General features: G+C 54.1%; 1 protein-coding gene across 1 annotated transcript in view; it reads left to right on the top strand.

The window, feature by feature from the left end:
* The window catches only part of CERK (ceramide kinase), a 62685-nt gene that overhangs the window by 35304 nt on the left and 6532 nt on the right, over window positions 1-20849 (top strand). The window contains exons 4-10 of the mRNA XM_070599915.1: window positions 3534-3659; window positions 5000-5063; window positions 7513-7658; window positions 15246-15320; window positions 16214-16366; window positions 18738-18843; window positions 20365-20441. Coding sequence (XP_070456016.1) covers window positions 3534-3659; window positions 5000-5063; window positions 7513-7658; window positions 15246-15320; window positions 16214-16366; window positions 18738-18843; window positions 20365-20441 — 747 coding nt within the window. The remainder of the gene's footprint in view (window positions 1-3533; window positions 3660-4999; window positions 5064-7512; window positions 7659-15245; window positions 15321-16213; window positions 16367-18737; window positions 18844-20364; window positions 20442-20849) is intronic.

Here is a 20849-nt window from a genome sequence, read left to right as displayed (position 1 = left end):
AACAGAATCTCGCTGGCCCCCCAGACCCCCTGCGGTCCCGGCTCCCCTTGGGGGAACTCCTGTCTGACTTCTGAACAACCGGATTCGTTTTGTGCTTCCTCTCAGTCGGATCATGCAGCGTAAACTCGGCTCGCCATTATGTTTGTGAAGTTTATCCATAGTGTGGTTGTTCGTTCTCTTGGCTGCACGGTATTTCTTCCCTGGTGTGAATGGACGACTATTTGTTCATCCGTTTTCCTCTTACGGTCATTTGGATAGTGTCCCAGTGTGGGCTGTTGGGAGTCGTGGCGTTCTGAACATTCTAGTACGTGTCTTGTGGTGAACACACGCTGGCATTTCTCTTGGGTGCACCCTGGGAATGGAATTGCTGGGTGGACGGTATGCGTATGTCCAACCTCGTGGACACCCCCACGCTGTCTTCCAAAGTGGTAGTTCCAGGGGCACTCCCCAGCAGAATATCAGTTCTGGTTGTCCCACATTTTAACCACACCTTTAAGATTTTAGCCATTCTGGTGGGTGTCAGAGTCTTGCATTATGGCTTTAATTTGCATTTTCCTGATAGCTAATGAGTTGAGAAATGCATTCCTAGGTTTATAGGCCATTTGGAAATCCTCTTTTGTGAGGTGTCTGTTCAAGTCTTTGTCCATTTTCCTGTTGGGTGTCTGTCTGTCTTAATGATATATACAAATTCTTTATATATTGTGGGCCCGAATCTGTTACTGGATTTCTGAGTCACAGATCTCTTGTCCCACTGTGTGGCTTGCGTCTCACTCTCCCGTCATTCCACTCTTTTGATGGACATTGTTAATTTTTAACGTGGTATGTTTTTCTTTTTTTTTTAACTCTATGGCCAGGTTGTGTCCTATTTAGGACATCTTTGTCCACCCCAAGGCCATGAGGATGTTTGCTCTCAAAGCTGTTCTGCCTTTCACATTTAGATCTGCACCCGTTTGCAACTGGCTTTGGTATGTGGTATGAGGTGAGCCGTCAAGTTTCCTTTTCCTTAAATGTGGATATCCACTTGACCCCATGCTGTTTGTAGGAAAGACTGGCCTTTTCCCCACGGCACTGTGGTGCTGCCATTTTTTTAAAAATTTATTTACTGCTTGTGTCTGGAAATTTAATTGAATTTTGTATTTTACGTTGCACCCAATGACCTTGCTAAATTCACTTATTAATTTTAATAGTTTGATGATTCTTTTGTCAACTGTGAATAATGAGAGTTCCGTTTCTTCCATCTTAGTTCGTGTGCCTTTTATTTCTATTTCTTATGCTTTTGCCCTGTTTTGGACCTCCAGTTCGAGGGGATGGTCTTAGTCCTGATCAGGAGGAAAGTTTTCAGCGTTTCACTGTCAAGAATGGTGTTTCTTAGGTTCTTAGTAGATGTTTAAAAACCAGATTAAGGAAGTTCCTTTCTAATTCTAGTTTTCTGAGAGTTTGGTTTTTTTAAATCATGAATGGGTATTGAATTCGATAAATGCTTTTTCTGACTCTCTTGGGATGATTGTATGATTTTCTTCTTTTTGAGTTACTGTGGTGAAGAACATTGATTTCTCTTCGTATAAATGCAAGTCGTCGTATTGCTGGAATAAACCGCACTTGGTCATCACGTGTCCCCTTTCTACGTATTTCTGGGTTTGACTTCCTGATATTCTGTTTGGGGTTTTCGTGCCCAGGCTTGGGAGAAGTAGCCCTGTGCGCCTCCTTTCTGAGAACATCCTTGTCTGGTTCTGCTGTCAAGCTTACGGTGCGGGCCACGTGCAGAGCTGAGAAGCGCTTCTGCCTTTTCTGTTCTGCAGCAGAGTTTGTCTAATGCTGAGGCTACTTTTTTCCTTAACTATTTGGAAGCATTAATTGGTGAAACCATTGGGCCTGGGCTTTCTCTGTGGAAAGGTTTTTATTAATGACTTCAGTTTCTTTATTAGATATCAGACTATTCAGATTTTCTGTTTCTTTCTGTTAGCTTTGGTAAATTGTATTTTTTGGAGAAATTTTATTTCATCCAAATTTATAAATTTATTAACAAATCCTTTCCCTTACCTTGTAATATTTGTAGATTCTGAAACAATGTCCCCTTTCTCTTTCCTGATATCACTAATTTGTGTTTTGTCCCTTTTTCTTTATCAGGAATTCATCAATTTTATGAATCATTTCAAAGAACCGACTTGGCTTTGTTGATTTTCTCTGTTGTATATGCATTTCCCCCAATATTTTATGATGAAGATTTTCAAACATACAGGAAAATGGAAAGAATTGTACAGTAAACGTTCATATACCCACCCCCTAGATTCTAACATTTTTCTGTATTTGCCTCGTCGATGTGTACCGACCCATCCACTGGTTAATCGGACTTTTTGCTGTGTTTCAAAGAGAGTGGCAGACATGGGGCACGTCACCTCTGAACCCTTCAGTGCGAGTCGTCACCTAGAGAGCAGGTTTGTTGGCAGCCGTGAGGTAGAATTTACGTGCCTGTGGGGCCCGAGCCCCTGGAAGGCTTGCTCCACCCGAGGTTTTCTCTGGTCCCCCCGTTAGTGCGGAGACACCCGCTGTCTGGTTGCTCTGTCGTTGTTGCTGCGCATTGGTCTTGCCGGCTCTCGATCTCTCTCCGTGGAGTCGGGTGACGGGCTCTTTCTCGGGAGGCTTCGCTCGCTCAGCGTGGCGGCTCTGAGACCCACTCGTGGTGGTGGGTGCTTCAGCACTTTGCCCCTCTTTGTTGCCCGGTAATATTCTGTGGGACGGACAGACCGCGTTGTGCATGCGGTTGTCAGCTGATGGACATTTAGGGTGTTTCCACTTTTTGGCTACTGTGGCTAGTGCCGCTGTGAACATTTGTGTGCAGGATTCTGTGAGGACTTAGGTTTTCAATTTTCTTGGGTACATTTCTTCTTTTTACTTTTATTGAGTTGCTAGTTACATTTGTTTTTTTAAGTATCAAAATCTGCTTGAACTGACCCAGACAGAAATGTGGAAGTTGTTACAAGAAAATAGGGGTGACTCTGGAGACCCCGGTGTGGGAGGGAGCTGGGCCTCTGGAAGGGACTGGGCCCTGGGACTGGGAAGGCTGGCTGAGAGCTCGCTGTCTTTCCGTCTCTCTGTCCGTCTCCAGGTCACGCTGTCTCTGTGCCTCTCCATCTTTCTCTCCTAAGGCTCCATTCTGTACCTCTGTTGCATTCTTCTTATTCTCTGCAAACCCACTTCCTTCATATGAAGAACGAGGCTGCCGCCTTCCAGAATCTACATCTTAAAGGACTCTGCATCAGGAGAGTGTCCTCCCGTGAGCATTCTGAAACCCTGGGGCTCTCCTTCCATCCAGCAGACGCGCAGAGCACCTGCCCGTTCTGACAGGCTGTCACTTCTCTCTTTTCATGGATTAGGAAACTCTTTACTACTGTTCTTTAACTTAAAAATGCTTTTTATCAGATAACACTAAGTAGAATCCTGAAACCGTTGTGATTCTTTTTGGTTAGTAACACATTCATTTTGATTGCCGTATTCACTGTGATTCACACATTGTTGTGGTGGTTGTTTTGTAGCGTCGAGACCAAAGCATTTACTGGTGTTCATCAATCCCTTTGGAGGGAAAGGACAAGGCAAGCGGATATATGAAAGAAAAGTGGCGCCGTTGTTCGCGTTAGCCTCTGTCACCACTGAAGTCATTGGTAAGCTGTAAATCCTGTATTAAATATGTAGAAGTGAACTTGAGAACAATTCAAATGTAGTCACTAGAGAAGATTTTTATCCTAGAAGATGATTTTAAACAAAATAGAGTGGTTTTTTTTTCACCTGCCAGAATGAGAATACAAAATAAAGAATGTAGACCTTTCTAGCCAAGACTTAGCATATAAAGCACTTGAGAAAAATGCTAAGAAGATAAAAGGACAAAGATCATGGACAGGAAACTCTTGCAAGAAGAGAGACAAGCGATTCATAAGGCTTAGAGATAATTTCACCAATAAGTGACATTTTAAGAAATACGGCACCACGTTTGTGGCACAGTTTTCAGTGCAAGTTCTCGAAGCTGGAGGGTGCGAGGACGGCCTTCTCTGCCCTGCAGTGCTTTGAGAGTCTGCTGTAAACTTATGAAAGAGCCACCTGGCAGAGCAGGTCAAGAGCCTCAAAACTGAGGGATTTTGCCCAGTATTGCAGTTTCTGAACCTTCCCCAGAAAAACGACTGGATGCACACAGATGTCACTGCACATGTTATAATAGCTAACCATTGGAAATGACTTAAATGCCCCTCACAGGAAACGTGAAGATAGAATAGAGGTGAGTCTGAAAGAGTAGTATATAGCCCACCAAAGCGGTCTTTACATAGAATTCTTTTTTTTTGCTGAGGAAGATTCTCCCTGAGCTAACATCTGTTGCCAATCTTCCTCTTTTTTGTGAGCCACTACCACAGCATGGCCACTGACTGACGAGTGGTGCAGGTCTGTGCCCAGGAACCAAGCCCAGGCTGCTGAAGCACAGCATCCCGAACTTAGCCACTAGGCCACTGACACTGGCCCCAAAGAATTTTTAATGATAAAAAAGTGATTGTGATAAAATGTTGGGAAAACAAAGACACAAAATTGTGTGTACAGTAGGATTTCAAAACAGATTTTGTTTCTTACATTGAGTATACAGACTAGGGACTAACATTTTCTTTTTTTCTACATTTTGGTATATTCTAAAATTTTCAGAGTAACTTGGATAATAAGGAAAAAGTATAAAATAGGAGATGTAATCTCTTTCCAAAGTTATTATTTGTTGGCAATTAAGTGCCAAGACCGTGCTGTCTTACCCAGTGGCGTGCGACTGAGGGCAGTGCTCCGTTGAGCCGGCTCGCTCCCCTCCACAGGAGGGGCTGTGGGACGGTCAAAGAAGGGATTTCTCTTAGGAAATCCTCCTGAAGATTTCGTAGTCCTCATTTTAAAAGAATGGTTTATTTGCCTTTTATTTTAAATAGGATTCACAGATTTGAATATAAACTATACGATGTAATGTTATTTTTTCCCGCAGTTACTGAGCGTGCTAACCATGCCAAGGACAGTCTATATGAGATCAATATAGATAAATATGATGGGTGAGTAAGGCCGCTTTCATCCTGAGTAATAAACGGTAAATTCTACCCAGGTTTTAAGATCTGTCTCAGTTGTCTTTGCTCCCTTTCCTTACATTTTTTTCCCAGTTGTAAAACTAGACGTGCTACTTACAGAAGATAGCAAAGGCAGGAAAGCGGAGAGTGAAACCCCTTCTCCGATGTGGGGACCTAACAGATTGGTGCTCTCCTCTTCCCTCTCCCACCTACTGACACCGACTGTTTTTCCAAATCATTTGAAAGTATGTTATAGACGTGATCACCTTTTGTCCCTAAATATTTCAGTGTCCATCTCCTAAAAACAGGGCCATTCTCTACAGAGCCAGAATACAGTTATCAAAACCAGGCAGTTAACACAGACGCAGTACTATTTTCTATTTGCTGCCCTTATTCAGATTCTGCCAGCTGTCCCATTATTTCTTTAATGCCAAAGAAAATCCTGGATGATGCACTGCCTTCCATCCCATTGTCATGCTCTCTAGTCTCCCGTAACCCTCTTGGTGTGGCTGTGTTTTGAGAGTCCAGGCCAGTGATCCTGTAGCATGTCCCTCGGTTTGGGTCTGCCTGATGTTTCCTCTGGGTCAGAACCTGGTTGTGCGTTTCTGGCTGTGACACCATGGAAGGATGCTGTGCGCTTCCTGGTTACCGCATCAGGAGGCGTGGCAGGCGGCCTTCTCGTGTGCTCTCATGCTTATGTTGTGTGTGTCCCTGCTGGCGTGTTGCTCCTGGAGAGCCGGCCTCTGCCTGTGCACACTGATCCCCCAGCACCGGAGTGAATGAGCGGACGGGACCTGGGGAAAGGCGGCTGAGCCTGTAGGTGGTGAGGATCACGGAAAGCTCACAGACAGAGGCGCTAGAGGACCAGGCTTGCATTTTGGAAGGATACTTTTGAAAGCCAGTGGCAAGTAGCCACGAGGGGGGATTGGACCCAGGGAGGCCGCGGGGGGTTATGGGTGGTGGGCAGGAGCTGGCTGGACAGTGGCATAGGGCACATGCAGAGGGGATGGCCTCCAGGACGTCTGGGGGAGAATCGACTGGTCCCTGTGACTGGCTTTTGAAGAAGACACACTGGGATTCCTAACCAAGTGGCGGTGGTGTTATTGAGCTGTGAGATAAGAAACTGAGGCGGGGTTTTTTTAATTAAATTTTTTTTAAAGATTGGCACCTGAGCTAACACCGATTGCCAGTCCTCTTCTTTGTTTTAATTCTTCTCCCCAGAGCCCCCCATACATAGTTGTAGATTCTAGTTGTGAGTGCCTCTGGTTGTGGCATGTGGGATGCTGCCTCAGCACGGCCTGATGAGCGGTGCCATGTCCGCGCCCAGGATACAAACCCATAAAACCCTGGGCTGCTGAAGAGGAGCGCGCAAACTTAACCACTGGGCCATGGGGCCAGCCCCCTGAGGCGGGTTTTGAAGACAACAGTGCAGCTGTGTAGTGGGTCTGCCCTCTGTAGTCTGGCCGGCCTGAAAGTTAAGGGGTAGCTGAGGGCTGGACTTCCAGGGTCTGATCCTGGTCTGCGCCCCACCAGCTGTGTGACACGGGGCCGGCTGCACTGTCTCTGCGCTGGAGCTCCTCGTCATAGGTGACGTTGCACCCTGCCTCAGGGCTGCTGAAGGCTCTAGGAGTCATAACACTAGGGTTCTCAAGTGGGCAACTGTGCCCCCAAGGACATCAGGCGATGTGAAGAGTGACCCCGGAAGAGAGGTTCTGGGAAGCAGGTTTTAGTCACACGGTGGAGTGGCGAGGCGGAGACTGGAGACCGGCTCCCGGAGCAGCAGCGTGTGTTAACGTGCTGCGTGTAACAGGAACAGGACAAAAGCTCGGACGTGCTGTTGGGACTGGGCGGGAGTGTTTCCCCTGCCAGGGGGCTCCGGTTTCCAGGACGGTGGGGCAGACTCCCTGGGGACGTGGGGGACGGCGGAGGGGAGGACAGGCCTGTTTTGTTTTTCCATGCTGTCTGCTTATTTCGCAGCCGCTTGGCCTGAAGGGAAGGACCAGGCAGGGGGCCGGGGAGGGGGCGGCATTCTCTGATGAGCAGAGCCCAGAGGGACACAGCGGGCCTGGGGCTTGGTCCCAGCCCTGCCTTCACAGCCTCTCAGAGCCTCGGCCTCCTTGCAACAGGAATCAGGAGCCTCTCCTGGCAGAGCCGGGAGGCTGACGGAGTGTAGAAAGACCTGACTGAGGGGACGGGTGAACGAGCACGGGAGCACGTCCCAGGGCTCTGGAGAAGGGTGGGCTGCGGTGGCCAAGGGGACGCGAGCTCCAGGAAGGAGGGGGTCGCTGGGTCTGCACTGCCGGTCGCCCTCGCTTTCCCCGGGGAGTCGGCCGTCCTGCGGTCAGTGGCACACTGCCTTCCCAGGAGCGCCACGGGGAGCCGCGGAGCGCGGGCGTCGTGGGGCCAAGCCAGGGGCCTAAGGTGCTTGTTCCCGCAGGGTCGTCTGTGTCGGCGGGGACGGCATGTTCAGCGAGCTCCTGCACGGCCTGATCGGCAGAGCGCAGAGGAACGCTGGCGTGGACCAGAACCAGCCCCGCGCCACGCTGGTGCCCAGCCCGCTCCGCATCGGCATCATCCCCGCGGGTACGGCAGGCCCTGCCCTCCCCTCCGCTGCCGGCTCCGCGCACGAGGCCCCCACGGCCCGGCCCTGCCCACAGGCATCTGGGCTCAGGGCCGCTTACACTGGGCTGTGCCATTCTTGGGTTTTCCTTCAGGTTCATTTTGTGATTTAAACTCTGATTTTATCACCACACAGCTATTGCGTCCTTTTTGGAGAGACGGTTTATGAGCCATTAAAGGACGCGTCCTGCGTGGCTGGAGGAAGCCTGGCCTCCCCGGACGCCTGCCTTCCGCGGGGCCGGGAATCCTGCCGCTGCGGCACGGTCTCTGCTCAGAGAGCTGACCATTTGGTGGTGGGGGCACGGGCGGGGGCTCACTAAGTCATCACAGGCCCCCCGCTGCCCCCCCACACCCCCAGCACAGTTGAGCATAAGGGAGCCTAGGGAGCTGGCGGTTTTCTGGAAGAAGTGACTTGTACCTGGATGCACAGGAGCTGGGAGTCGGGACGGCAGGGGCTGGACGCTCTGGGGTCAGCGCCGCGTCAGCCTTGTGGCTGCTGGGCTGTCCAGGAGGTGCCTGGCTCAGCGTCTTCTGCCTCTTTCTAGGCAGCCCCTGGCTGGTTGAACAGTCGCAGCGTTAAGCTGAGTAGCAGGTGAGGCCTGGGCGTTGCTGGCTCAAGGCTTTGCAAGCTGCCCCCTAGGGACGAGGCGCCATCCCCGCCCTCATGTCTGGGCCTGGCGGCTGCGCTCCCCACACACTGGCCCGAGGCCAGGCTCTGGGCAAACATCCCACAAAGCGGGTCTGCAATTTCTTTCTCACGGCAGCTCTGTGAAGCTGTAGCCATAATCGTCCCATTTGATGGATGGAGAAGCGAGGCGAGGGGGTGGGGCCACGAGGTCCCCGGAAATGCAGGGGCCAGGGGAGCTCAGATCTGCCCACCAGCCCACGGTCAGGAAAGCCCTTGTCTGTTTCTAATTGCCTGTAGCATTGTTTGTGTATCAGGTTGGTTGGTTATGTGTCTCACAACTTTTTTCCACATTAGGCTTCCGTCTTTTAACTTTGCAGCTGGTGTGTTCTGGACTACATGAATTTTGTTTTTCTGTATTCGAATCTGTTTTTCCTTTATGCCTTTTATCACCATTTGCAATGGCAGCATGAATACCTTCTCAGCTATTAAAATTTGCCTTAGGAGCTCCCGCAGACCCGGGTCAGGCGGACCCCGCAGTCGGTACACGGGCAGCGCCCTGCTTCCCCGTGGCTTAGGACGGACTGAGCACGGGCCGCACCCTGGTTGGGTCTTGGAGGCTCAGCAGAGAACAAGATCGGGTAGCCTCTGCCCACCAAAAAGACAGCGGACACACACGGCTGGTGTGAAAGTGTCTCCATGGCGGGCATGCTGCGGAGAAGGTGCCCTGAAGGGTGGGCTCGGGCCCGTGGCTAGGAGGGGCTGCTTCCCGTAGGGAGTCCAGGGGCCTTTCTGAGAGGTGCCGGTGAGAGGCCAGCCGTGCAGGCACGTGGAACCGTGCCCAGGGGCAGAGGGCGGTGGTGGGAATGGGCCATGCACTCAGGACAGGGGGCCGGTGTGGCTGGGGGTCCTGGAGGTGGGGCTGTAGAGGGGACTGGAAAAGGGCCGGGGCCAGGGGTCATGTCCTGAAGGCCTCGCAGAGATGCAGCAGGAGGACATCTCGGAGGCCGGTCAGCAGGGGAGTGGCATCTGACTGAGCTTGAAGCCACGTTCTCTTCTAGGAGCAGTTGGGAAGGCTGCCCGAGGCCCAGGGAGGACGCTGGTGGCTTGGACTGTGGGCGTGTGGTCAGCTGTGCCTCGGGCATAGCTTTGGTGGCGTCAACAGGAATCAAAGGAGGAGTAAGAGTGAGGGAGGCATCAAAGGTGGGCCTGTGATGTTGGCCGTGGCAATCTGGTGGGGTCGAGACGAGGAATGAGGATGGGGGGGTGAGTTCTGATGGAGACGAGCAGGATGTGGCTCCTGGGCAGGCCCTGCAGCGGCGGCTGGAAATAGGTCTGCCGCGCAGGGCGGGCGGTGGGTGGTGAATGGGGTCATGGCATCTAGACGGGGTCTGACGGCCTCGGGGTGGATGGGACGCCGCAGGACGCAGCGTCCTGAGAGCCCAGACGAGCCATCCCTGCTTCTGAAGGCCCCATCCCACTGCTGTGAGTTCCATTCCAACGTTCCGTGAGTTCAAAGTCGCTTTCCAACTCGATGTTAATTTAGAAGTGTTAGCCAGTCTACAGAAAGAAGTCTTCATTCCATGGGCCTTGGTCTGCAGGGTCCTTTCCTTGCAGCGCCTCCTCTTCAACCCACACTCGTGTCACGTGACTGAGGCTTAGGGAGCCTCGGGAAATGATGTGTGCTCGGCACTCGAAGTCGCCCTGAAGCCCGGGGCTTCCTAAGCAGAAGGATGCAGTGGTCGAGCGGCCCCGCTGGGTGTGCTGACGGGATGTGCGACCCCACGACCATCCCTTAAGGGGCAGGAGGCACAGTGTGGCCTACCCCAGGCACAGGGTCCCTGTAAACACTGGGGCGGGCTGCAGCCCCACCTCGTCTGAGCCCCGCCGGCAGGTGAAGAGCCTTCTGAGCCGCGTGCAGCCTCTCTCAACAGAAGGATGTGGGCCCGAGGGGTGCCAGCTGCCTGTCCTCCTGTGAAAAGCTGAAGCGATGGCTCTGTGCTTATGTGTGAAGTGACCTCTGCTGGATCCTGCTGGGTCAAAGTTGGCAAAAAGTTCTCAGTTTTTGAATGTTGCTTCCTTTCATTTCCTTATGGCACAAAATTTGTTTCTTTGATAAAACAGATCCATAGTGATCCCTCAGGTGGCTTCCTGTCACGTGAGTTAACTGGGTAACAGTGACCGCAGCTGCTGGTTATCGGGCACTTCCTGTACGCTGGGCCTCGTGCCAGGTGCCCACCACCTTGTCTGATTCCCAAACAGCCTGCTGTGTGGGTGCTGGCATTCTCAGTCCTAAATCTGCAACCCAGCTGCCAGCATAACTTGCTGACAGGCTCCTGCTGGCAGGTGACAGGGCCACACCTGGACTCTGATCTGGCTCCCTCAGTCTCCACCACCTCCCCAGCCCTTTCCTGCGTGGACATGTCTCCTTATCGTGACCCCGTGCTGGTGGGAGCGGGTTCTGGAAGGGAAGAGGGGCCCTTGTGACCCTGTGTTGGTGAGAGTGGGTTCTAGAAGGGAAGAGGGGCCCTCGTGACCCCGTGCTGGGGGGAGCGGGTTCTGGAAGGGAGAGGCCCTCGTGACCCCGTGCTGGGGGGAGCGGGTTCTGGAAGGGAGAGGCCCCTCGGAGCCTTTCCTGCCAGCAGCTTCCAGTGTGCGCTTGGCCCTGTGGAAGCTCTGCAAACATAAAGCTGACTTTTAAGGAAGGTGCTGGTGTCCCCTTATCACTTCTCACTATGTCACCTTGGTCAGGAAAGTACGATTTAGATTCAGATGGCTCCAGAGGAGAAGTGGTGACCTGGTGTCTCTGAGGAAATGCTGAGCCCAGCCTGTGTATAGCTGGAGATGCGCTGCAGATCAACTCACCAGTCCGATTCCTTTCCAGAAGCGTGTCGTGCGGCTGCCACACTGTGCCAGCACCTGCAGGAGTCGTCCCAGGCTCCTGAGTGGGGACAAGCCGTCACACATGCTCGCTTCTAAGCACTGCACTTTGAGCAACAGGAAAGTGTACTGGAACTTAAGGCCGGGCTAAGCTCCCCTGGGAAGGGAATTTTCTTGCTTCTGCCTCCTTCTCAGAAGGGCTGTGTCTCACACAGGAAAAGGCAGAAGGGCGGCAGTTAGCTTGACTGTTGTGGCCAGAGGATAGTGCGTGCCTGCTGCCTGCTCCGTCCTGGGCGGGGACTAAGCTTCCCGGGAGGGTGGCATCCCCGACGGGACCATGAGCCGTGGGGCTGGGAGGGAGACACACAGCTGACGCCGTCAAGGGTGAGTGCATGGCCAGGGGTGCCGAGGGCACAGGTGCCTGTCACGAGTCGATGCCAGAACCAAGTCACGACGCCCCCAGGAACCAGATCTTACCTCTCCAGCTGGGGCTTCCTCTGGGTCAAGGTCTTACCACACAGATATTTGAAGAAATAATTGGGAGTTACTTTGTATCCTAGAGGGATGTCACTTTTGTTAAAAGTGACAAAGTTAAACGAGGGAGAAATGGGGTTTTGGGGACGAGTAAGCACCAGGATGTTTGCGTGGACTTGCGGCAGTTGTCTGATGGCTCCAGCTGCCAGCCAGGCGGCCTCTTCAAACCGAAACATCAGGATTCCACGACCTGAAGTCACCCCGGGGCTCTGGCAGTTCATTCCTTCAGTCAGTCATCATGCATTCATTCAACAGATTTCTCAAGCCGGGAGTGAACAGGCAGGGCACACACAGGCCAGGGGGAGAGACAGACGCTAAGTAAGAAATGAAGGGAGCCAGCCCTGATGCCGTAGTGGTTACAATTCTGCGCTCATGCTGCAGCGGCCTGGGTTCATTTTCCGCTTGTAGAACCACACCACCCATTTGTCAGTAGCCATGCTGTGGCAGCGGCTCACGTGGAAGAACTGGAGGGACTGAACAACCAGGATGTACAACCATGCACTGGGGCTTTGGGGAGAAAAAAAAAGGAAGATTGGCAACAGATGTTAGCTCAGGGCGACTCTGTCCCTGCGAAACAACAACAAAAAAGAAATAGAGTGTCGAGCCATGGGGCATGGGGGGCACACTGGTCCAGACAGGGTGCTCAGGGAGGCCGTTAAGGCCTGACACAGACCTGAGGCCCAGGACGGGGAGGACAGAGCCCTGCATCTGGGCAAGATATTTCAGGCAGGAGGAGTGGCCCGTGCAAAGGCCCCGAGGCAGGAGCAAGCTTGGCTGTGGGTGGTGCTGTCAGAGGTCAGGTGGCGTGAGCCAGGTGAGGCAGAGGCAGAGCGGAGGTGGAGATGCAGGGAGAGAGGCACGGTGGCCTCAGGAAGGGTTCTGAGGAGGGAGTAAGCTGAACTGATTACTTTCTTTAAAAATCTGATTTTTCAGCAAAGTAATCCCTGAAACCTTTTAGAAACTCAGTTTACCTATCATATTCATTGCCCCAAGGACCCAGATGACATGGAGAGTGGACGTGTGTCCCCTGGTCCAGGGGCGGGGCCCCACAAAGTTCTCTGCTTCGCCTCCAGGTTCAGGTGCCCTTTGGCTCTGCGCCGTCGTACGCTCTCGGTGGAAGCGTTTGCAGTGACTTCCTGTAGAGTGAAGTCTTCCTCTGGAGACGTGGGCCACGTCCTCCCAGGGCCCCGGAGCCCGAGGCGCGGCCCAGGCCCGAGCATCTGACCAGAAAGACCCTGCCCGCTGCCCGTCCTGCCCCTCCTCCCTCCGTGAGATGCCCCTCAGGCAGCTGCTGAATGACGGGCCGCTGTCCTTGAGGTCGGTCACCAGCCCATCTTTGCAGTGGTTGTGAAGGGAGCATGTGGCACCGTCAGAGACAAGTGCTGTTCACAGGACAGAGCCCTCCTGGAAGCTCCTTCCCAAGCCTTCTAACTGCCTCTTGACACAGAGCAATTAGGTTCTAGACAGACCCAGGGACGACAGTGGGCTTGGAAGCTCTGCGTTTATGGGACGCGGTGCAGAGTGGGGACGGACATGGGCCCTGCATTTTCCCGGAGATCAGGCTGAATTTCTACTGTCTGCAGATGTTGATCACACAGGTCACCTCTGAGGAAACGCAGGCAGGTTGGGTGTCTGGTCAGCTTTGTCCTAAAGGATGGTTTGTGAAGAAAGTGAACAGTGCACTAGACACAGGAGGGGAGCCAGCGGGCTCTGTGGCAATTCTGGAAAGTCCTAGGGACGTGAAGGACTCTACCCCCGGTTCAAATAATTCAGTGGCTCTTTTGGAGTTTGTTCTCTCAGAAATGTTTATCCTTATTTTTCGGGTACCCTTATAAAGATGAAGGGTGTGGGACAGAGTCCGAAACACAGAGTTTTTCTTAGATACTGTTAATGACGTTTTAAGAATTAGTCACTCCTATGATCTTAAATCTTCATTTAAAAATTTTTTACTTTTTGGCTCATTTTTGGAGTGAGATGTCTCTCAATTCTTTAGGTTAAGATTAACAGAAAAGAAAAATATATGTATGAACATAGACATTTGTGTGTTTGTATGTTACCAACCAGCAGAGGTCGCACGTCAGCTTAGATAGTGATCAAGAGCCATCCTTGCCCTCTGACCTCAAAGTGTGGGGACGCTGTTCCTCCAGTAGACGGAGGGGGGCTCGCGGGCTCACCCGGCTGTTGGGAACCATGAACTTTCAGGTTCAATGGAAGACACTTATGCCGACAGACTTGTGGATTGCTCTGGGGCCTGAGGGCGAGCATCTGGGCCCTGCAGTGGCGCGGCTTCTGGGCCTGCTAACTCTGTGGTTACGCCCCCATGGATCTGGGTCTGTGCGGGGCGTGTCTGGGCAATACTGTGCGATTTTAGATGCTGTCACCCAGGTGATCCTCGGGAATTGTAGACTAGGCTTTTTCAACGATCGAGCAGATCTGTCGAGATTCAGATTGCTCAGCCCCATCCCGGCCCTACTGAGTGAGAATCTCGGGGGGCAGTGTTCAGGGGTCTCTTTGTAAACAAGCACCTGGGGAGATTCTCCGCCCACTCGGGCTGAGAACAGTGCCTGGATTGTACCCCAGTTGGAACCAGGACAGACCAGCGAGGACCAGTAGCAGCATCATTGCCACGCTCAGGGATCCAGTGCTGGCTGGTACTCTGAGGTCACCCCGTCTACAGCCAAGCCGACCAGCGGGAGGAGGTTGACCCCTGGCTGCCATCAGGCATGTGCTCGCCATGTTCAGCAGGGTGCAGAGCCGGACCACCTGGCCCCTCACGCCTGGGCTGGTGGCCGCCAGGCCCCCATGCCCCAGGGAAGGGCCAGGGCTCTGGTCCTCTGACCGCACACATGGAGAAGCTAAAGTGCGTTTCTGTGACACGTGGAGCTGCTTCTGTCCTGGCGTCATGTCCCCTGTCCCACTGGCGACGCCTCGAGCAGATTCCCTTTGCAGCCGTCTTTGCGGCAGCTGCGGAGGACACGCCCTGCAGAGCGCTGAGCCACCACCGCAGGCACTTCTCAGGGGGCTCTGCTGCCCAAGATGGGGCTCAAGAGCTTGCTGATACCATTGCAAGGTTTCTCTCAATTTTTTTTTGAGGAAGATTGGCTCTGAGCTAACATCCGCTGCCAATCCTCCTCCTTTTGCTGAGGAAGACTGGCCCTGAGCTAACATCCGTGCCCATCTTCCTCTACTTTATATGGGGGACGCCTGCCACAGCATGGCCTGATAAGCAGTGAGTAGGTCTGCGCCCGGGATCTGAACCGGTGAACCCCAGGCTGCCGAAGCAGAACACATGAACTTAACCACTGCGCCACCAGGCTGGCCTCTGATCTCAATATTTTTGATGAATCAATCTAAATATTTCTAATATTCACTTTGTAGGTAAATTGCATTTTTTCCTTATTTACTCCAAAGCTGTGGAAGAAAAGCAAGAACAGACCACTTGCTCAGCGGGAAGCCCGCTACGACTCTGAGTTCTTATAATAACATTAAGAACCTTCTTTTTCCCTTTTCAGGGTCAACAGATTGTGTGTGTTATTCGACGGTCGGCATAAACGATGTGGAGACGTCGACCTTGCACATCATCCTGGGTAGGTCCCTTTTTCGGTGGCCGTGGCCAGAGGAGGCTCTGTGCACAGCAGTCAGCGTGTTAACCTTGCGGGAACTCATGGTGGCCCGGAGCTCACTGTCCTCACGCCCTCGACCCCACTGCCAGCAGGGGTCCGTGTCTGCCGCCTCCTGTCCCGCCCCATCTTCCCACGGCCATCAGAGGGATCCTTCAAAAACGTGACCCACTGCTCTGAACCCCCCACCCGGAGGCGGCGTCCCCGTGCGCTGGCCGGGCTGCCCCTCTGTCCCAGACACGTCCCTTGCTCTGCTCTCTGCTGTCGTCTCTGTCAGGGCTCCGCCCCGTCACCCTGTCAGGACAGCCTCCCCAGGCCAGAGTCCACGGCTGCCCACAGTGCTCCTTGTGCGTCCTGGCCGCTGTCTGTCCCTGCTCCTCTGGAATGCGCGTCCCGGGGCAGGAAGCCTGCTCCTTGTCTCGGGGTCGGAAAGGCAGGAGTGGCTGTGGATGCTGCTCCCCTCTGTCCGGGCGCCTGTGCGACAGACACGGGCTCCCTCTCCCGCGTCGTCCCTGCTGACGGTGCGACTCGTGTCGTACCCAAAGTCACAGAAATGTTATGATTTTGTATTTTAAAACGCCACGCACCTTTCCTTCATTGTCAAATCCACGTTCCTTTCGATGAGTGACCTTTAACAGCTTCGTGGATACACTCCTGTTCTGTCCCTACAGAACAGCTTTCCAAGCCCGTTTTGGAAATCTGAGTCAAATTGTGTCATTAGAATCAAGAACAGGAGACCCAGTGCCCCAGGAGAGCCGACCCCTGCCCGCCTCCTGCATGGTTCACGTTGTCATTGAGCGACCCTGGCCGGCTGGGGGCGGGGGCGAAGGGCAGGGTTCCACGGGCGCCTCTCTCGGCAGGGGACTCGCTGCCCCTGGACGTGTCCTCCGTGCACCACAACAGCACTCTGCTGCGCTACTTCGTGTCCCTGCTGGGCTACGGCTTCTACGGGGACATCATCAAGGACAGCGAGAAGAAGCGCTGGATGGGCCTCGCCAGGTACAACTTCTCAGGTAACTCAAGACAGTGCTCGGTGAGCCGTGTGTTTGCACACGCGTCCTCCGGTTTAAGCTGCACGGCGCCCGTGAGGGTGGAGACGCGTCCCTCGCGTCCCTCGCGTCCCTGTCGCTACCAAGTGGTGTGAGTCCACCAGGTTCCCGGGACGCCCCAAGGACACCGGGGTCCCTGTCAGGCCAGGCTGCTCTGACCCGTCACAGAGCCGGAACTCAGAGCAAACGGAAGCCGGGTCCAGATCCCACCAAGTGACAGTCCGCACGTTCAGCTAGTGGGCGACATCACCTGAATTTTCAGCTTTTAAGTGCCAAAAAGGAGTTTGAAAGGATGTAGAAGTTAAAGTTTGGCACTCTTGTCGCTCAGATGAATTCCTTGGCCATATTTAATGAATGTCATTTATCCGGTCACTGCCCTTTAGAGTTTGCTTTTGGGTAAATCTGTATTAAATTTAATTGAAAAATGTCAAATACTAAAATCTAAACCCTTTTCTTGAGAGAGAAAGGAATAGAAACTGGGTGAGCTCTATGTATTAAGAAAGATCTAATTAAATTAAAACTACATTCTGGCTTTAAGATTAAAATGTAAAACGTGGCAAAGTCATATATTTATTAAAACCTTAACTTAGAAAAGAAACAACAAGGAAATCAGGAAAGCCACAGGCATTTCAGTGACCTCCTGGTGCTGTTTCCCGATGACGCGTTGTGGAGCCTGCAGCTCCTCTCGCCAAGTCACCGCATCAAGGTCCCAGGGCCACTACACGCCCCGTCCCCACCGCAGCACATGGCCTGTGGCCAGTCACCCCCCCGGACGAGAGCTCTGAGGCAGCGCTGTTTCTCGTCTTTGCATCCCCGTCCCCAGCCGGTGGCTGCCTCACGGTGAGGCGAGGTGGTGGGATCTGGGTTTCGTGGATGAGGAAACGCCTGGAGGCAGGAGGCGCTGTGGAGGCAGAGTGGAGAGAGATGTGAAGGAGACGTGGCCCTTTAGGGGCAAGCAGGACACGCACGTGGGCCCATCCAGGGACAGACAGGGACGGGGACACTGGAACCCAGGAGAGGCCGCCCTGGAGGTGGAGGCTGGGAGAGGGGACACCCAGTGGGAGTCTGGCTGTGCACCATCACTTCAGCGAGGAAGCGAGCTGGCAGGTGGTCCCCCTGGGGGAGGGAGCAGAGGAGAGGCCAGAGCCACCCACAGGGGAGGAGGGGCCAGAGCAGGGTGGACGCCAGGGGGCAACTGGGGAGCTGTTTCGCCACAGGGCAGATCATTACTAAGCGTATCCTGGTGCCAGCCACATGCCAGGCTCCCGCAGGGCAGGATGGGCAGGGCCAGGTCTGCGGGTGTGAGGACGGGCAGTGCCAACCTGCCGAGGCTGTGGGAGCGTGACCCCTGGGCAGGTGGCGTCCACCACTGGGCCGTGCACACTGGGCTGAAAGCTCGTCACCCTGCGGTGATGACACATAACAGGTGGGGCCTGGCCACCATGTTGGGGGAGGGAGGCCTCAGCGTCGGGGGTACAGGGGCCTCACCATAACACTACAAGTGACTGTGGCCAGCACCAGCCCAGCATCTGACACCAGGATTGGTGTCACTGTTAGACTCACAGGATACTGCATGGTCCCCACTGTGGCCCAGGGCCCCTCAGGCCCCACTCCCCCATGTCCTGCTGGGTGGGCTTCTCCAGACAGCTAGTCAGATTTATGCCAGGCACAGTGGGGCAGGGGCAAGGAAGTGGCTTTGTCTCTAGCTGTGGCAAGTAAGGGACAGCAGCACAGCGAGAGCACACCACAGTTTGCCAGAGGAGCTGGCATGGTCTCGTGGTGGCACTGCTGCCCTGGCCTCTGTCTGGAGTTCTTCCAGGAGGGCAAAGTTGCGGGGGATGCGGGGGCTTCACCGACAGTCTTGCCGGAGCAGAGAGATGGCCTTGGTGGGTCAGCCCTGAGGTGCACCTCCTTCAAAGTCCTGCAGGTGTCAGGGGCTTCAAGGCATCTGTCCCGCATTGACCCACGGGCAGAATCACGTCAGAACATGCAGACCATGTGCGTGAGGCCATGAGGGGTCACTGGTGGCAGAGACGTCCACTTTGCCAGCGTGGAAAGCAGCCTGGTGACCAGGCGCCCATATGGCCAGATCCCTTCCTGCTCTGATCACGTGGGGTCTCAGAGGCGCTGGCGGGGGGCGGGGACCCTGCAGCTCCCCTCAGTGGCACCAGGAATGTGGCTCGTGTGGGCCCGTGCCTGCGTCTTCTGCAGATGCTCGGGGTCTCGAGGCGTCCTAGGGATCTGCTCTCGCAGAGGCTTCGGAGGCTGGTAAGCACGTGTCATAACCACGACGTGATGCTGGCGGTGCTTTCTCTCCACGGCGCTCTGTCCTCAGGGCTGAAGACCTTCCTGTCGCATCACTGCTACGAAGGAACGGTGTCCTTCCTCCCGGCCCAGCACACAGTGGGATCTCCACGGGACGTGAAGCCATGCCGGGCAGGGTAAGCGCCCCCTCCCTCGTTTGTGTCTGTGGTGATCACGTGATGTGAGCAGGGCTGTCTGCGTTTGGCTCCTGTTGTGAAGGTGGATGCACAAATGCAGATGGGGGACACTGGATACACGCTGCCTGGCGGGGACGGAGGTTAGGTAGGGCTTCCGGGGTCACACACACCCTGGGGAGAGGGTGTCTTGCCACACCCTTGCTGTGACAGGCCCCTGTGCCGCAGATGGGACCCGAGGGGAGGCCTTGTGTTGGGCCGAGTCCCCATCGTCCGCTCAAGGGAGGGCTCTCATCAACTGGTCTGCTCCCGCGAGGGGCTCCCCTGCCCCCTTTTGGGGGTCTGCTGGGTGAAAACGCATGCAAGCAACGATGAGAGACAGCCATCACACTGACAGCTGTGTGCCGGCCCCCGCGGGGGCCACAGGCCGAGCTAGCCTGCACGGACATGTGTTTTCAGCAGGAGAGGTGCGTGGAGCCTCCCATCTGCACTTCTGTTTTTGCTCACGCTCCAAGGTGGGCACCACCCAGCAGTTACGAAGGGGGAGCCAGTCCCCCGTCCCCTGCGGGGAGGGCACGGACAGCCAGCAGGCGCCAAGAGGAGGAGCCGACCCCCAGGAGAGGCGAGGTTGAGAGTCAGCGACAGCTGAGAGGGCTGGCGGCCTCCCCCTGGAGTCCGGGCGCTAGTCTGGCATCACTGTCCCTGTGACTGTGGATGCGCGATGACAAGCGGCAGCTCCTTCCTGCCTGACGCCCCCCGTTCCTCCCGTAGCACGTGACCAGATTAAAGCAGAACCTGAAAGAGTCTTAAAATTGGGCAGGCTGCGGCCCGATAGTGACAGCGGAGCATGGGTCCACCATCTTGTCCCTGCTTTTCCTTCCCGGTCCCTTCCTCCTTAAGGGGAAGAGTTTGAGGCCATAAAATCAGATAGTTAGAGGCAGACAGCATTTTATTCATTGCATCGCTGACTCGGTGTGGATGAGCCCATCTCACCAGCATGAACACTCGGCCTGTTCAACAGCGTGAGTCCAGAGCTGCCCACGATGCAAATTCCTTCTAGACTAACGGCTAAGTTCTGAGTGAACTGTTCTGAGTTATTTACTTGCCTGTTATTGGCTGGCACAGAGAACCGGCGTAGTAGCTGTTACCTGAAAGGGAAGGAAGTCTGAGCCCAGGAACCCCGGGGGAGTCGTCCCTTCCTTGCTGTGTGTGGGCCAGGGCTGCGCCCGCACCCGGGCCAAGCAGGGCCGGCTCTCAGCGCGCCGTCACAACGGCCTCAGAGGGCGCTTTGTACTTACTATGTTTCCAAATTTTAGAGGACATGTTGACGTGTAAGTTTTAAAAGTATATCTAATTTTGAGAATTCAAATTAATATGCAAGAGAAATATTTTTAGTTAAGCCTTTGAAATGGAACTTTCTGTTGTATGATAAGAACTGAAATACTTCTATAAATATGTGCTGAGCATGTGCTTTTCGTTGTAAAATGTCCACATTAAAGGAAGCCGGGGCCGTTCTGTCCTCAGGTGCTCCGTCTGCAGGCAGAGCAAGCAGCAGCTGGAGGAGGAGCAGAAGCGGTCCTTGTACGGTCTGGAGAACACTGGTAAGGTCTCAGAGACGCTCCCCACCGAGATGTGTGAGGTTCCAGTTCTGGAATCGGGCAGCAGGTGCCCGTCCCCAGCCGTCTTTCCGGCTCTGTGCTGCCCTGCGCGTGCTTGCGTTTTCTCTTTAGCTCCAGGCACCAACAAGTGGTTGCCGTGGGCCAGGCTCTGGGGAAGAGTAGATTGCGTAGAAGCGCCCATGTGTGCCGTCTTCTCTGGACAGCCGCCTGGTGCCAGCCAGGCTCCTCTCCTCTAGAATGCTCTAGAATGGGGGTCGGCACGTGTTTCTGTTAAGGGTTTATAGTAAAGCCTTCAGGCTTTGCCAGCCACTCGGAAAGGAGTGGGCCCGTCTGTGTTCCCAAAACTTTATTTATGGGCACTGAAATTTGAGTTTCAGGTAATTTTTTTCT

Source organism: Equus przewalskii, chromosome 29, assembly GCF_037783145.1.
Source record: "Equus przewalskii isolate Varuska chromosome 29, EquPr2, whole genome shotgun sequence".
Lineage (NCBI taxonomy): Eukaryota > Metazoa > Chordata > Mammalia > Perissodactyla > Equidae > Equus > Equus przewalskii.
The sequence above is the reverse complement of the archived record's forward strand: the minus strand, read 5'-3'. Positions and strand labels throughout refer to the sequence as shown.